The sequence below is a fragment of the Rhinolophus hipposideros genome (assembly GCF_964194185.1).
Source record: "Rhinolophus hipposideros genome assembly, chromosome: 5".
In the NCBI taxonomy this organism is placed as follows: Eukaryota; Metazoa; Chordata; class Mammalia; order Chiroptera; family Rhinolophidae; genus Rhinolophus; species Rhinolophus hipposideros.
Window position 1 is genome coordinate 68780740 of NC_138051.1, and position 13200 is coordinate 68793939.

The 13200-nt window shown below is 36.8% G+C and overlaps 1 protein-coding gene across 1 annotated transcript in view; it reads left to right on the forward strand.

Annotated features, from left to right (window-relative positions):
• The window catches only part of PRKCH (protein kinase C eta), a 217048-nt gene that overhangs the window by 111164 nt on the left and 92684 nt on the right, over positions 1-13200 (forward strand). Inside the window, exons 3-5 of the mRNA XM_081049156.1 lie at positions 5537-5687; positions 8036-8070; positions 11718-11806. Of these exons, the coding sequence (XP_080905282.1) occupies positions 5537-5687; positions 8036-8070; positions 11718-11806 (275 nt within the window). The remainder of the gene's footprint in view (positions 1-5536; positions 5688-8035; positions 8071-11717; positions 11807-13200) is intronic.

Below are 13200 nucleotides of genomic sequence, written 5' to 3' on the forward strand. Positions count from 1 at the left end.
TTTCTTTTTTATTTTTTCTTTTTTTTTTAATTTATTAGTTTCAGGTGTACAAGACAAGGTGAGGTCGGAGGGATAGTGGATGGGGGGAGGGGGGTTCACAGTGTGAGGGATATAAATGATGAACGTCTAAGTATTACCCAGTTTTCTTAAATGACCAACTGTCTTGCAAATTCCCAGGTGTGTGTGAGTACATGCATGAGTGTGTTTGTTTGCTTTTTAAACAAAAAGAGACACACATGCAGAAGAATAGGTAAAGAAAAGGGGAGAGTGAAGCTTAGTTACAATGACCAACTACGACCTGGGACACAGAGGTGAAAGAGACAGCCACCCCCAGTGTCATGGAATATGGGAAAAGACCGAGGTGCACTCCCAGTTTGCTGAGGAAACGTAAAGTGGAGGAGCATTTCATCTTGATTCAGGATTTGGGGGAGGTCACTTAGGCTCTGAGGCATATAAAACAAGTCTCAATTAGCTAGTTGGAAAGAAAAAAGAGGGAAGAGCATTCCAGGAGAAGTGAAAGGCAGTAAGTAACAAAGGACTACAAGCTAGCTACAAGCAGCTTCTTCCTAAATCCTCTGGCTATAAGGAATCACCTGGAAAATTCACAGGTTATGATAGTGCTATGGTAATAGTTGCTGAGGGAAAAAACAAAACAAGAATTCAATTCATGAAATGTTAAAAATGCAAGTGAGCTGACCTTTTAACCAATCTATAGTATTAAGGGATTAAATAAGTAAATTCTTAGTAATTAGATCCCTAGGGAGAATTTAATTTGCATCTAGATGTGTTATGTTTAGTAATTCAATACAAGTTTTGCACTGGCCAGCTCTGAGCTGGGTATCAAGGTGTTGATAACATAGGCTAGATAGGGTGATACCATTAGGCCAATTTTTATCATCTGCCAACAAAGGAACATTAAAATCTGTTCGTCTTGTGGTTACTAAATGGTTCCTGGAAGTACTATGAAAGAGAGCAGTACAGTAGAGTGACTTCTGTTCTTATGTGACTTTTATCCAACATTGTAAGAACCTTTCTGGAATACTGCTTTTGACACAATCCCCATAGGGCTGAGGGCAAGGGTGTATTTTATCTTCTTTAGACGGATGTGAAACCTGAGATGGAAATAATTATATTGCTTGTCGAAGATTTTACACACACACCAACACAAAAAACTGAAGCGGTACGTTTTAACTGCTGGAGCCTCTGAAGGCATTGGTGTCTTAGCCAAATTCATTTTGGCTATTTCTGCATTTCATTCTTTGAGATTTCTTGCATAATCCTAATTTTTACTGTTAAAAAGAATGTAGCAATTGATATCTACATAGCATACATTCTTGCTTTCTGGTATTTTTTTATAGAAAAAAAATCATAGAAGTTGCATCGCTGAGTGAAAGGAAATACACATTTAAAATTTGGACAGGTATTGTCAAATTGATCCCCCGCCCCCCCAAAAAAAATTACAGTTGACCCTTGGACAGCACAGGTTTGAACTGCACAGGCCCACTTATACGTGGATTTTTTTCAGTAAGTACTGTAAATGTATTTTTTCTTCCTTATGATTCTCTTAACATTTTCTTTTCTTTAGCTTACTTTATTGTAAGAATACAGTATATCATACATATAACATATAAAATATGTACTAATCAATGGTTTATGTTATTGGTAAGGCTTCTGGTCAACAGTAGGCTATTAGTAGTTAAGTTTTGGAGGGAGTCAAAAGTTATACTTGGATTTTCACTGCATGCGGGGCGGGGGTTGGGGGGCGGTGGGCGTCAGTGCCGCTAACCCCTGCGCTGCTCAAGGGTCAACTGTGTTCTTGAAATAACTACAGGTGTCACATGCTACCATGTACCTAGCTCTGTGCAAAAAACTTTGAATGCATTACCTCATCCAGTCCTTGAAAAAGAAACCTATAAGGAAAACACTGCCTGGTTTATAGATGGGAACACAGACTTTGTAGCATACACACAGCCAGAAGGCAGCCGGGTCAGGACTGAAGCCCGGGTTTTATTGCTATCAAAAGAGGATGGAGGTGCCTACCTCCCCACGCCGTTGTAAGAGGAGGCGTGCTAGCAATCCTTATAAGTATTTCCCAATTTAAGAAGTAAAATGTCCTTTATGTCCTGGTTGTTACATATCCATTTTGGATAGGATTGAACATCTTGGTATGTTTATTGTCTGTTTGAGTTTTTAGTTTTATGAATTACCTATTCACATCCTCTGCCCCATTGTTTACTAGATTGTTCATCCTTTTTTCCCATTGATTTCTACACATTTAAATAGTAACCCTTTGTCATGTGTTGCAAATCCTTTTCTCCCCAATTTGTTTGTTTTGTGGCTTTTGAGGACTAGAACTTTAAGTTTTTCTGAAGTGTAAATCTTTATTTTATGGCTTTAGAGTTTTGTAATCCTTATTGCATGAGATAAGGATACTTTAGAAAGAATTGACAATTTTATACCATTTCTTCCTCTCTAAGAAATTCATTTTCACACATCTTTTCATATTATTTAGTTGGGTTTTTATAGTTTACTTCATGTAAATCTTGTACTTCTGATAACATATCCCAAGATAATTTGGTTTTATAGCTATATGAATGGGATTCTTAATTATATATTCCATTTGGTTCTTTTGATATACTAAAGACCAGTTGACTTTTAATGATTATTTACTATCCATCTTATTGAACGCTGTTTTTAATAGATTAGGCTGAATTCTCCTGAGTTGCTAGTTATTTATGAAACAACTCCAAATAATCATATCTTTGCCTGCTTTTCCCAGTAGTTTTCTCTTTTGTATTGTTTGCATTTCTAACAGCTTTGGCAAGTACTTTTAGAGTAATATTAAGTAATACTGGCGATAATTGGTCTTATTGATTCTTTCATGGGACTTTAAAAAAATGTACCATTCAGCTTGATGTTTTTGACTTATGAGCATAATTTAGTCATATTAAAGAGACAATCTTCTAGTCTTACTTTTCAAAAGGTTTTTTTTAATTGGGTGACAAGTTAAATTTTATCAAGTGCCTTTTCAACATCTAATGAAATGATCATGCTTATTTTCTATCTGTTAATAGAATCAGATATAATAAGAAATTGTCTAATGTTGTACTCATTGTTAGATTCCTGGGAAAATTCCCACTTGGTCGCAGTGGTTTTTCTTTTAAGACAATGCTAGATGGTATACAAGTTCCTAGTTGTCTGAATGTAATTGCTACTGGGAAAAGTCTATGTAAAATAAATCCTTCAAAACAAGACCTAGATTTTGTTAATAGTTAACAAGTGTGAGAAAGAATTTGAAAAAGGAAACTAAAATTTTGAAAATATTAAATTGAGCAAATTATATTTTTGCCCTAGGTGCTAATTTTTAGAAAAAAAGATTTTTTTTCCAAACAATTTTGTTCTACCAGAGTACTACCTATTTCATTTTATTTTATATTTTTATAGTACAGTTTTAAGTAGGATATTTTTAACAAGTATTTGAGTCATCATTATTTTCTCAGGGACCCTTCCTTATATGTTGATATTCAAATTCTCTTAAAATCACCACCATCATGTTATTTTTTATATCAAATTTCTTTGTGCAGTTGTTAATTGATCTATCTCTGCCAGAGCCTTATCTACCATTGGCTTTGGGTGTGAATTCTCAAACACCCAAAATGAAAATTCTTCAACTTTTACAATTGCAAAATTTTCAATTTTACTGTGCAGTTAGTTTATATTGCATATTACAACATTCATTGCATGTGTTATCATATCCAGTCAACTGACAAGCCAGTGTGATGAGCAGGAAAAGATGCTGTTATTAAGTGGAAAGGAACATTTATGTTGGAGACTAATTGTAAAATAATAGGAAGGCAAAGACCCCATAACATGAAAATATTCACTAATATTTTCTTATATCGCTTCTCTATTCACTTTGTAACTACACAGATTTCAATAATGAATATCCCTGCATCAATATTTATGAGTGAGCTTGATACATAAGCAGAGGGGGGTACTTTTCCTGGGGTCCATAATTAGAATTTAGATGGTCCAGAAATTTGACCAGAGAAAAAAATTTTCATCTTTATTTTCATTAACCTATAATGTGAATGTAGCCTTTTCTTCCATTTATAAACAAACTACAGTTGTATTAGCAGTACTTAAACGTTACCAGAATAGAAATCACAGATTACTTTCTTATTATTTTACAGTTTTCACAGATAATATGAAATGCAACTTAGCCTCTTCACTACTTCAAAATTAGTATAGTAACTAGGTCTGTCACTAAGCACTTAATTTATAGAAGAAACATATATTATTCTATCTCACTTAAATAGTATTTTGATACTTGATTTTTCTTATAATCTTACATATCTTATTTTCATAGATTATAAAGTTTTATTCTGGTAAGGGATTCATAAGCTTTATTAGACTGTCCATGACATAAAATGTGGTTACTAACCCTGATTTCTTTCTTCTGTTGTATATTAGAATACATCAGTTACATCTTTTAGCCCTAGCACTGTATCCCATAGTTTTCTATAAAAAAATGGATGCTTTCTGCCTTTCTCTATTCTGGAACCAGCTTAACCATTAACATTATCTTGCCCTTGGAGGCTTAAAATAATTCACACATGATACCATTGAGGCCTGGATGATTTTTGAGAGATAGTTCTTAGAAAATGTTCTCAATTTCTTCCAAAAAATTAGTCTTATTTGGTTTAGTTAGCTCTTTTTCAATTTATTTTGGTCATTTATATTTTCATGGAAATTTTCTATTTTTCCAGGTTTTAAGATTCATTAGCATATTATTCTTATACAATTCCTTTAATTTCCTTTGCATCAGCGATTAATTGAAAAGCTGTATTGAAGAAGTAATCTTTATTGTATTAATCACAAGTCTCTGCATACACTGGCAGAGTTCTAGTATAACTACGTGGGGTCATCATTGGCTGTCTTTAGATGGCTCATAGTTTTCAGAGTGTTCAAATTAAGAGACACTGTTTTTAAAAATGTGAGATTAGAAAAGGAACTTTGCACCTATTCCTAGTTAATTTCTACCTATTCCAGGTTCACAGAGGTGGTTCAAGGACTGATGCTTTTGGGCAGTGCTCTCACTGTCTGCGCTGTGAGCAGCCCACTCATTCAGTTTTTGAGGATGCCAGAATAATGAAAGCGGAATAAGGAGAAACCCTTTTACCAGCCCAGCAGTTACAGCCAGTTGATGGACCTGAATCCCAGACAGCAAGACAGGGTCTAGGAGACCATGCCGCTGTCACATACTGGAGTATTGAAACCCTGGGAAACCTATGGTCTATACCGGGAGGACTGACTCAAGAAAGCCAGTTATAAGCAGGCAGTGGATATGTCAGGCTGCACATAGGTCTAACCTTAAAAATTAAGAACCTTAAGGTCACTAGAAAAGCATGATGAGTTTCTAAGATGTTGTGCTTCTTGAAGAAACAATAGTATTTGAACTATCAAACTTTCTCTTACATTAGGTGCAGGTAGATTCATGACACGTTATTCTTTATATCTTCCTTTGAATATGCAGCTACTCTCCAGAGAGACCGGATCTTCAAACATTTTACCAGGAAGCGCCAAAGGGCGATGCGAAGGCGAGTGCACCAGATCAATGGACACAAGTTTATGGCCACATACCTGAGGCAGCCCACCTACTGCTCTCACTGCAGGGAGTTTATCTGGTAAGAGGTTACCTGGCTTCTCTCCTCCTAAGAGTTCCCTGTAATAGAGGCTTCCTCTGGTTGTGTGTGGTTTCAGGAGAAGACATGATTATTAAGAATTGTTTTGGGATTTGATTTTTGTCTCTTATTCTAATATGTTGACCTGACCGTTTTAACTCCCAATGGGGAAAAAAAAAATCAAAAGAATTTACAGATCCAAGTTTCAGATGTTATTTCTTTTTCCAGTCATTTTAATAAAGGTGTTAATGAATCATGAACTGATCAAAAAGCACTCATTGAGAGGCTAAATCAACCAATAAACCACTAAATCTCCTGAGAAATAAACAAATATCAGCAGTATTGTATTTTAGAAGGCATGAATCACATGCTGAGTTATGGAAGTTAATTGTTACAAGTGAAGTAAGTACACAGTAGTCTTCAGCCTTATGGTATGCAGCCAAGGGTAATAACTTTTAGTGATCATATACTATGATCCCTGGCATTTAGGAATTGAGATAATTAATAGTTGAGAAATTCTAGATGAATTGGGGCAATACGTATCTTTCCTACACATGTGACTCAAGCTTAATCTTAGTGGCAAATCTATAATGTAAAATAAATTTAAGTAATAGTTATCTTCCATTAGAGACAACATTGTCAATATTTGGAAAGAGAAGGGATACTCCCTCTCACACACACCCATCTCAGAAGGAGAAAACAGTTTCGTATCTGCAGCATGAAAGGAGATCTACGTTTTTGTTGCAAACTGGAGTCATTTTGTTTAAGGTAGAAGCACTTGGTTCAGAGTCATTTCTGAATATTGGTCCATTAGTTTCTAGTTTGTTTTTTGCAATTACTTTGAATTTTATTCGTTTTAGCAGTCAGAATCCAGGGTTAGTATTTCTATAATTTTTTAACCAAGAATAGAGTCTTGTCTAAAATTAAAGGCCTCCAACGCTGTTGATAGGAAGCCTACAAATTTGCTATGACAACTATAGTCTTTAAGAAAAAAGATCCTACTGCATTTTCTTTTGAAAAAACTCAGAAGCTCGGGCATCTTTGAGCCCATTTTCCTTTTTTGTAGCAGTTTGCACAGTCTAGTTATCTGGAGCCTCACCTCTCCCTGTGGTCTGCCTGACCTGAAGGTTACTGTTCATTGCGCTTTATTTCCTCTCACACCGTTCTGCTTTCCTCCTGTATGAGACCGCCTGTCCCTGTAGGTATTTGTGGTGACAACCTGTGACCTCAACTAACGTTCTTAATGGAAACTTATTTGTTAATTTCACTAACTTTTTTCCACGAAGGAAATAACTCCCACCCAACCAGCCTTTTCTCTCTTTCTCCCTCCCCCCACCACACACACACACAGTATTGGTATTTGTGTTACATATATATGGTTACACGTGTGGACTCCACCAGCTAGATGTGTGAACCCAGACAAGTTGTATAACCCATCAGGTTCTCCTCATTTGCAATTTAGAGACAATAATTTTATTTTGTTTATGTAATAAATTTTTATATAGCACTTAAAGTTCCAGGCACTATTCTCAGTATTTTACATTATCAACCCTTTTGATCTTCGTGATAGCCCTATGAAGTACATACGGTGATCCATTATCCCTTTATAGAGGAAACTATGGCTGGAAGAAGTTAACAGCTTGCCCCAAACCACACCCAGGCCATCTGGCTTCAGGGTCTGTGCTCTTAGCCCTCCTATTTTGTGTGTTCTTTCACATAGCTTTGTGAGGATTCAATGAGATGGCATATGTCAGACACTTGGCTCAGTGCCCAGCACATCCTATGGGCTTAGTAAAATGTGGTCTTTGTTAATGAGAATGAGAGTTCTATTGCTATCACCCAGAGACTAGACTGGGAAGAGGCAGAGGTGGAAACTGAGCATGATGGGCATATGGTGGCTGTACTTCTGCTTTCCCATGGACTCCAGGTGATGTGAGCAAGGGAAAAGGGTGTATCTATGTTTACTTCATCCCTTGCACACCTTCACATATATGTGAGAGAGAATGCTATGTGAGGTGGAGGAGTGATGCTTCAGGCTGAGGCCCAGACACACAGATGAGAGCTGATTTTCATGAGGATTTGGGGGTTGCCATAGAAGTGGGTGGAACGAGAATGACCAATACCCACCCATTTATATCATTTGGCGCATTCTCATACATCAGATGGTTTCCTCTGTGTCTTGTGGTAACAAACAAGGGCTTAAAAAGCACATTTTTGCTTCTTCTCTAAAAGTGTGTTTTTCATAAAGAATCAGAAGACCAAATTTGTTTTCCTTAAGTACTGTAATTATAGGAGCATTGTTTCTGAAACATTCAACTGATGGTAACTTTTTTCTCTATTGTCTTGAACAGGGGAGTATTTGGAAAACAGGGTTATCAATGCCAAGGTAAGAAAATATTTTAAAAACTAAGTTTAATCTTGTTCCTATGTTGAAATGTGATTATACCAAGAGGAAACAGGATACATTCCATTAATATTATGGAAAATAACTCTGTAGGTCAAATGAGACACCACTCATCCCTCACCCCGCCATAAAGTTACAACTCATTAGTTTTGGTTAAATTTTGGTTATGTTTTTTAGACAATGTAAAGGAGATGTTTTTATTCCTAAAGTCAGGATACCTAATAAAGTTTAATTGTTCAACGTTTTGTCTCTGCAATCACATGAAAGTACTAAAAGGTAATGTCATTTTGTGAGCAGAGCCCTTGAATCTTAAAGATAAATTTTTGTGTGTTTTTGTTTTGTTTTTACAATCCCATTGTCAATAGGGGTGAGAAGTAGCACCATGGTGTTTTGTCTTTACCTGATTGGAAATAGAAGCTATTATCCAAGTTACTTTTTAAATTGTTTTTATTTATTTTTTTAATGTGAGAAATGAACAAAGTTAAGTTGTTAATGATCTTGTAAGTTATTATGGATTCAATTTATTTTGATTTTCTCAATTCTCAGATCAACCCAACTTACTAGTGTTCGGGTATAGTTGGAATGAAATAAAAGTGGGAAGAGTAAAAGCTACTCCTTACTCAGGAGATTTAGCCAGGCTGGATTGGGCTTGTCTTTTATTGGGGCCTCCCATCTTGTCCGCTTGGCTATCATCACACATTTTATACATGTAATATCTTCTTGATCTGTATGCTACAGATGATTGGTAAAATAGCACTGCATATCCTAGAGTGAGTAGTAGCCTATGTGTAAGTAAGGAAATCCTGCCTTCTCTGCCAAAGGAGGTGAGAGAAAACATTATTTTCCTTAGAATGAAATAAGACATACTCTTGGATCTAATTTTTACTTTAGTATGTATGAACAATTCTGTTACATCCTGAAATTTAGAAAAAAATGAATATATAATCCATATAATAACAATAATTGACCTCTTGCTATTAATCTCAGCCCCTAATAAGAACATAGTTCACAGGTCAGACTCAGTGTTACTTTTTGGCCTGGACCTCTCCAACCTAAGGATATGCCCTGCAGTCAACTCTGGTCCATCTTATGCATAATGCCAGGATATTTAATGGGCTGATTTTCAGTGGGCCCACCTGCTGTTTAAAAAGCAGGAAAGTATATTGGTCAGGAGATATAAACACACCAGTGAGTTCACATCTTGCTAAGAGATATAAAATAAAATACCTGATTGGAGAAAAGTATGCTATAGTAACATTAATCAAAAGCATGCCAAGTATACCATGGTAACATTAATAAAAACATACAAAGCAAACTTAAGAACAAAGAAAATTATTAGGGATAGGGAGAGGCATTATGTAATTATAAAGGTGCCTGTCCTTAAAGAAGATGTAATAGTCCTTAATGTGTATGCACCTAACAAAACAAGCATCAAAATACATGAGGCAAAAACTGGTAAAACTTCAAGGACATATAGACAAATCCACTATTATAGTTGGAGATTTAAGTAACTCGGTAGGTAACTGATAAATCCAGCAGGCAGAAAATCAGTAAGGATATCACAACTTGACCAAATTGACATTTATAGAATACTTCATCTAACAATAGCAGAGTACATAATCTTCTCAAGTTCACAAGGAACATTTATCAACATAGACCACAATCTGGGCTATAAAACAAATTTTAAAAAATAGAAATCATAAAGAGTATCTTTTTAGACCACAATGGAATTAAACGACAAATGAATAACAGAAAGATAAGTGGGAAGCCCCAGATATTTGGAAATTAAGCACAATACATTCTAAATAACACATGGGTAAAAGAAGACTCAAGAGGAAAAAAAAATATCTTGAACCAAATGAAAGTACAGTTCACCCTTGAACAACACAGGTTTGAAACCATTGGGTCCACTTATATGTAGGTCCCCTTATATGTGGACTGTTTTCAATAAATACCTATATGGCTGGGAGTCTGTGGATGCAGAGGGCTGACTGTATACATTGATCTGTGCCCTTTTGTTTAGGGGACTTGAGCATCTGTGAATTTTGGTTTCTGGGGGTGGGGATGAGGTGGCATGAAACCAATCCCCCACAGATACTGAGGGACAACTTAAATTTTGGGGGTTAAAAGTTATATGTGGATTTTTGACTGCTCAAGGAGTCGGTGCCCCAGACCTCCACATTGTTCAAGAATCAATTATACATTTAATCAAAATATGTGGAATGCAGCAAAAGCAGTGTTCAGAGAGAAATTTATATCATTAAATGCATATATTAGGAAAAGAGAAAGATCCAAAATCAATAATGTAAGTTTCATCATGAGAAACTAGAACAAGGGCAGAAAGTTAAGTTTAAAACGAGCAGAAGAAACGAAATAATATGATTAGAGTGGAAATCTGTAAAATTGAAATTAGGAAAACAATAGAGAAAATCCACTAAATTAAAAGCTGGTTTGTTAAAACGATCAATAAAATTGATAAACTTCTAGCCAATTTAACTGAAAAAAAACAAAACAAACAACAACAAAAAACCAAATGCGTTGGAATATAAGGGTTTTTTGTGTGCAGGATGGTTTTGAGATCCCCTCATCTATAAAGACCAGTTATCTGGGAACTGTCAATGTGGTTCTCCTGAGACTTCAACCTGATGAAAGCTGTATTTGTTTTAAAGTATAGTTGCTATTTGCTGACATGTCATCTGCCTTTGTGTATTTAATCCTGAAAACTTCCACATGTCTTGAAAGATCTTTAAAATAATGTATATTTTCATACTGCTTCATTGCACATGTTCCTCCATTAATGGGCAACTGGACTCTGTCTGCACTATGTCAGTTATCTAGATGAAAATGAAAAAGCTTATTCAGAAAGTTCTAAATATTCAAACAATTGATTGAGTCATTCTGCAAATATTTAATGAATGCCTACTTTGTCCAAGGCGTCATGTTGGCTGAGAATTCTACAGGCATTATAGGCTACATGTGGAAAATTTGAAATGAGAGCAGGCTAAGGATAGGAGATTAGAAGGGGGAGAGGTGGTCTAGAAGGGTAACCTGGGGTGGTGAATTTCATGGAAGTGCCATTTTTTAAAGCTATGTCTTGTTAATACACTTAAGATTGAGTTTGGCAACAGGAAAGGAAGATATCTTTGGAATTGAGAAGGACATGGAAAGTATATAGGGGAGGGTGAAGACTTGCTCCAGGAAGAACAACTAGTCTAGTTTTTATTGGAACAAAGAGTTCCCGTAGAAGAAAGGTGACAGGTAAGGGCCCGAAATCTGGCTGGGAAATTTGAACTCTATTGATTGGCAGTGAAATACCATTGAAGGTTCGGCTCATGGGGCAAGATGACCAGAATCATACTGTGAGAAGATTCTCCTGGAGGTAGGCACAGGAAGGATTAAAGTCAGGAGGGATGAATTAAGCTCAGGACTTGAATAAGAATCGTTGAAGCATGAGCAAGGGCTGAGTAAGGACGATGATAAAGAAAGTAGGGACGGCGGGAGCACTGACGGCCATTATGAGGGCCAGACGTCCAAATCAAGCACCTTGGCTTGGTCCAGCCCTCGATCTAGTGTAACTGGCCAGACTGTGAGCTTCTGATAAATGTATAATTGTGGATTTAATTTCCTAGTGTGCACCTGTGTTGTCCATAAGCGCTGCCATCATCTTATTGTTACAGCCTGCACTTGCCAAAACAATATTAACAAAGTGGATTCAAAGGTAAGAGGATAGCAGTTTGCTAATTAGGTGTCTGCATGAACTCATGCTCAGGCATGTGTTCTCTCTCTCTCTCTCTCTCTCTCTCTCTCTCTCTCTCTCTCCCTCCCTCTCCTCTTTTCTATGTCCCTCTCTCCCCTCTTCCACTGCCCCCCTCTCCCCTCCCTCCCTCCTTTCTACTTCCCTTCCACATTCCTTAAAGCCAGTGGTGATATCAGAATTGGAATTTCTCTCTTTTTTATGTTATGGCATTTGTATTTCTGTACTGTGTAGCGTGACCTGTCCTTAAGGTTATCCCATTTGTGATCAGCTGGGTATAAGTTATAGGGATTCAGTTCTACTAGTAATTTGGAGAGAGCTTTGGAAGAGTGAAAAGAATCCCTGAATTTGGCATCAGGTGACTGGGATTTGAATGAAAAATCCTTCCTTTGCTAGCTAGCTTCTCTCTCAGCCTCAGCCTTAAAATGGAATCAGTACTTCCCTCATGCAATTTTTGTGAGGATTAGACAAGATAGAATTAATTTATGTGATGAGTATGTTATTAGCTGTGAATTGTGCTTCCTGAATAAGGTGATTGTTGGCTTCCTCCAGCCTCTCAAGACCTTTCAGGGAGGATGTATATCTGTACATAAATGTTTGACCCTCACTCTTGCCACTTGTATTTGCATACAGCTGGAGGAGGCATACATTCTAAATTCTGGAGGTCAAAAGCAGAAGGAGTATTTCTGATAATTAGCAGTGGATTTATAGATACATTGAAATGTCTGACTCTGGAACTCAATGGTTTTTTATTGTATTCATACAAGATTGCTAAAGAGTATACATAGAGACGTGTTACTTTCTTTTATGAGAAAGAGGCCAGAAAAGTTTCAAGCGGGGTAGTAATTGCCCCACTCCTTGGCACGTTGGATCTGTTGTTGCTTCAAATTGTGATATAGACTGTAGAGCATATGCGTAGTCTAATTATTTGCTGGAAGCAGTATGTGGGATTACACTTGATTTTAGCCAAAAGGCCAAAAAGTGACCGTATCTGAGATTAAACCTTTGCACTCAGGTGTCAGAATACAAATGGCAAAGGCTCGAAGGGCCGAATAAGATAGCTGCTTGCATGTCACTGTGGAATGAATTCCTTCTGAGGTTCCATGCCCTTGGGTTGCCACCTCCTCCTCCCACCCCCGCCTTGTAACACAATTTCTGGAAGAACCTGTGGTGATTGCAAGTTTATGCAGCCTATAACTGACCTGTTTAATCTTGAAGTTAAAAGGTTCTAGGAAGTAGACATGAGTGTGAGGACGTTGGAAGGGGCAGAAACACAGATGAAAAGACATTTCGACTTCTATTTATCTCCCCAAATGGTGAACATTCTAATGTACACACATTTCTGTCCAATCTTGTTC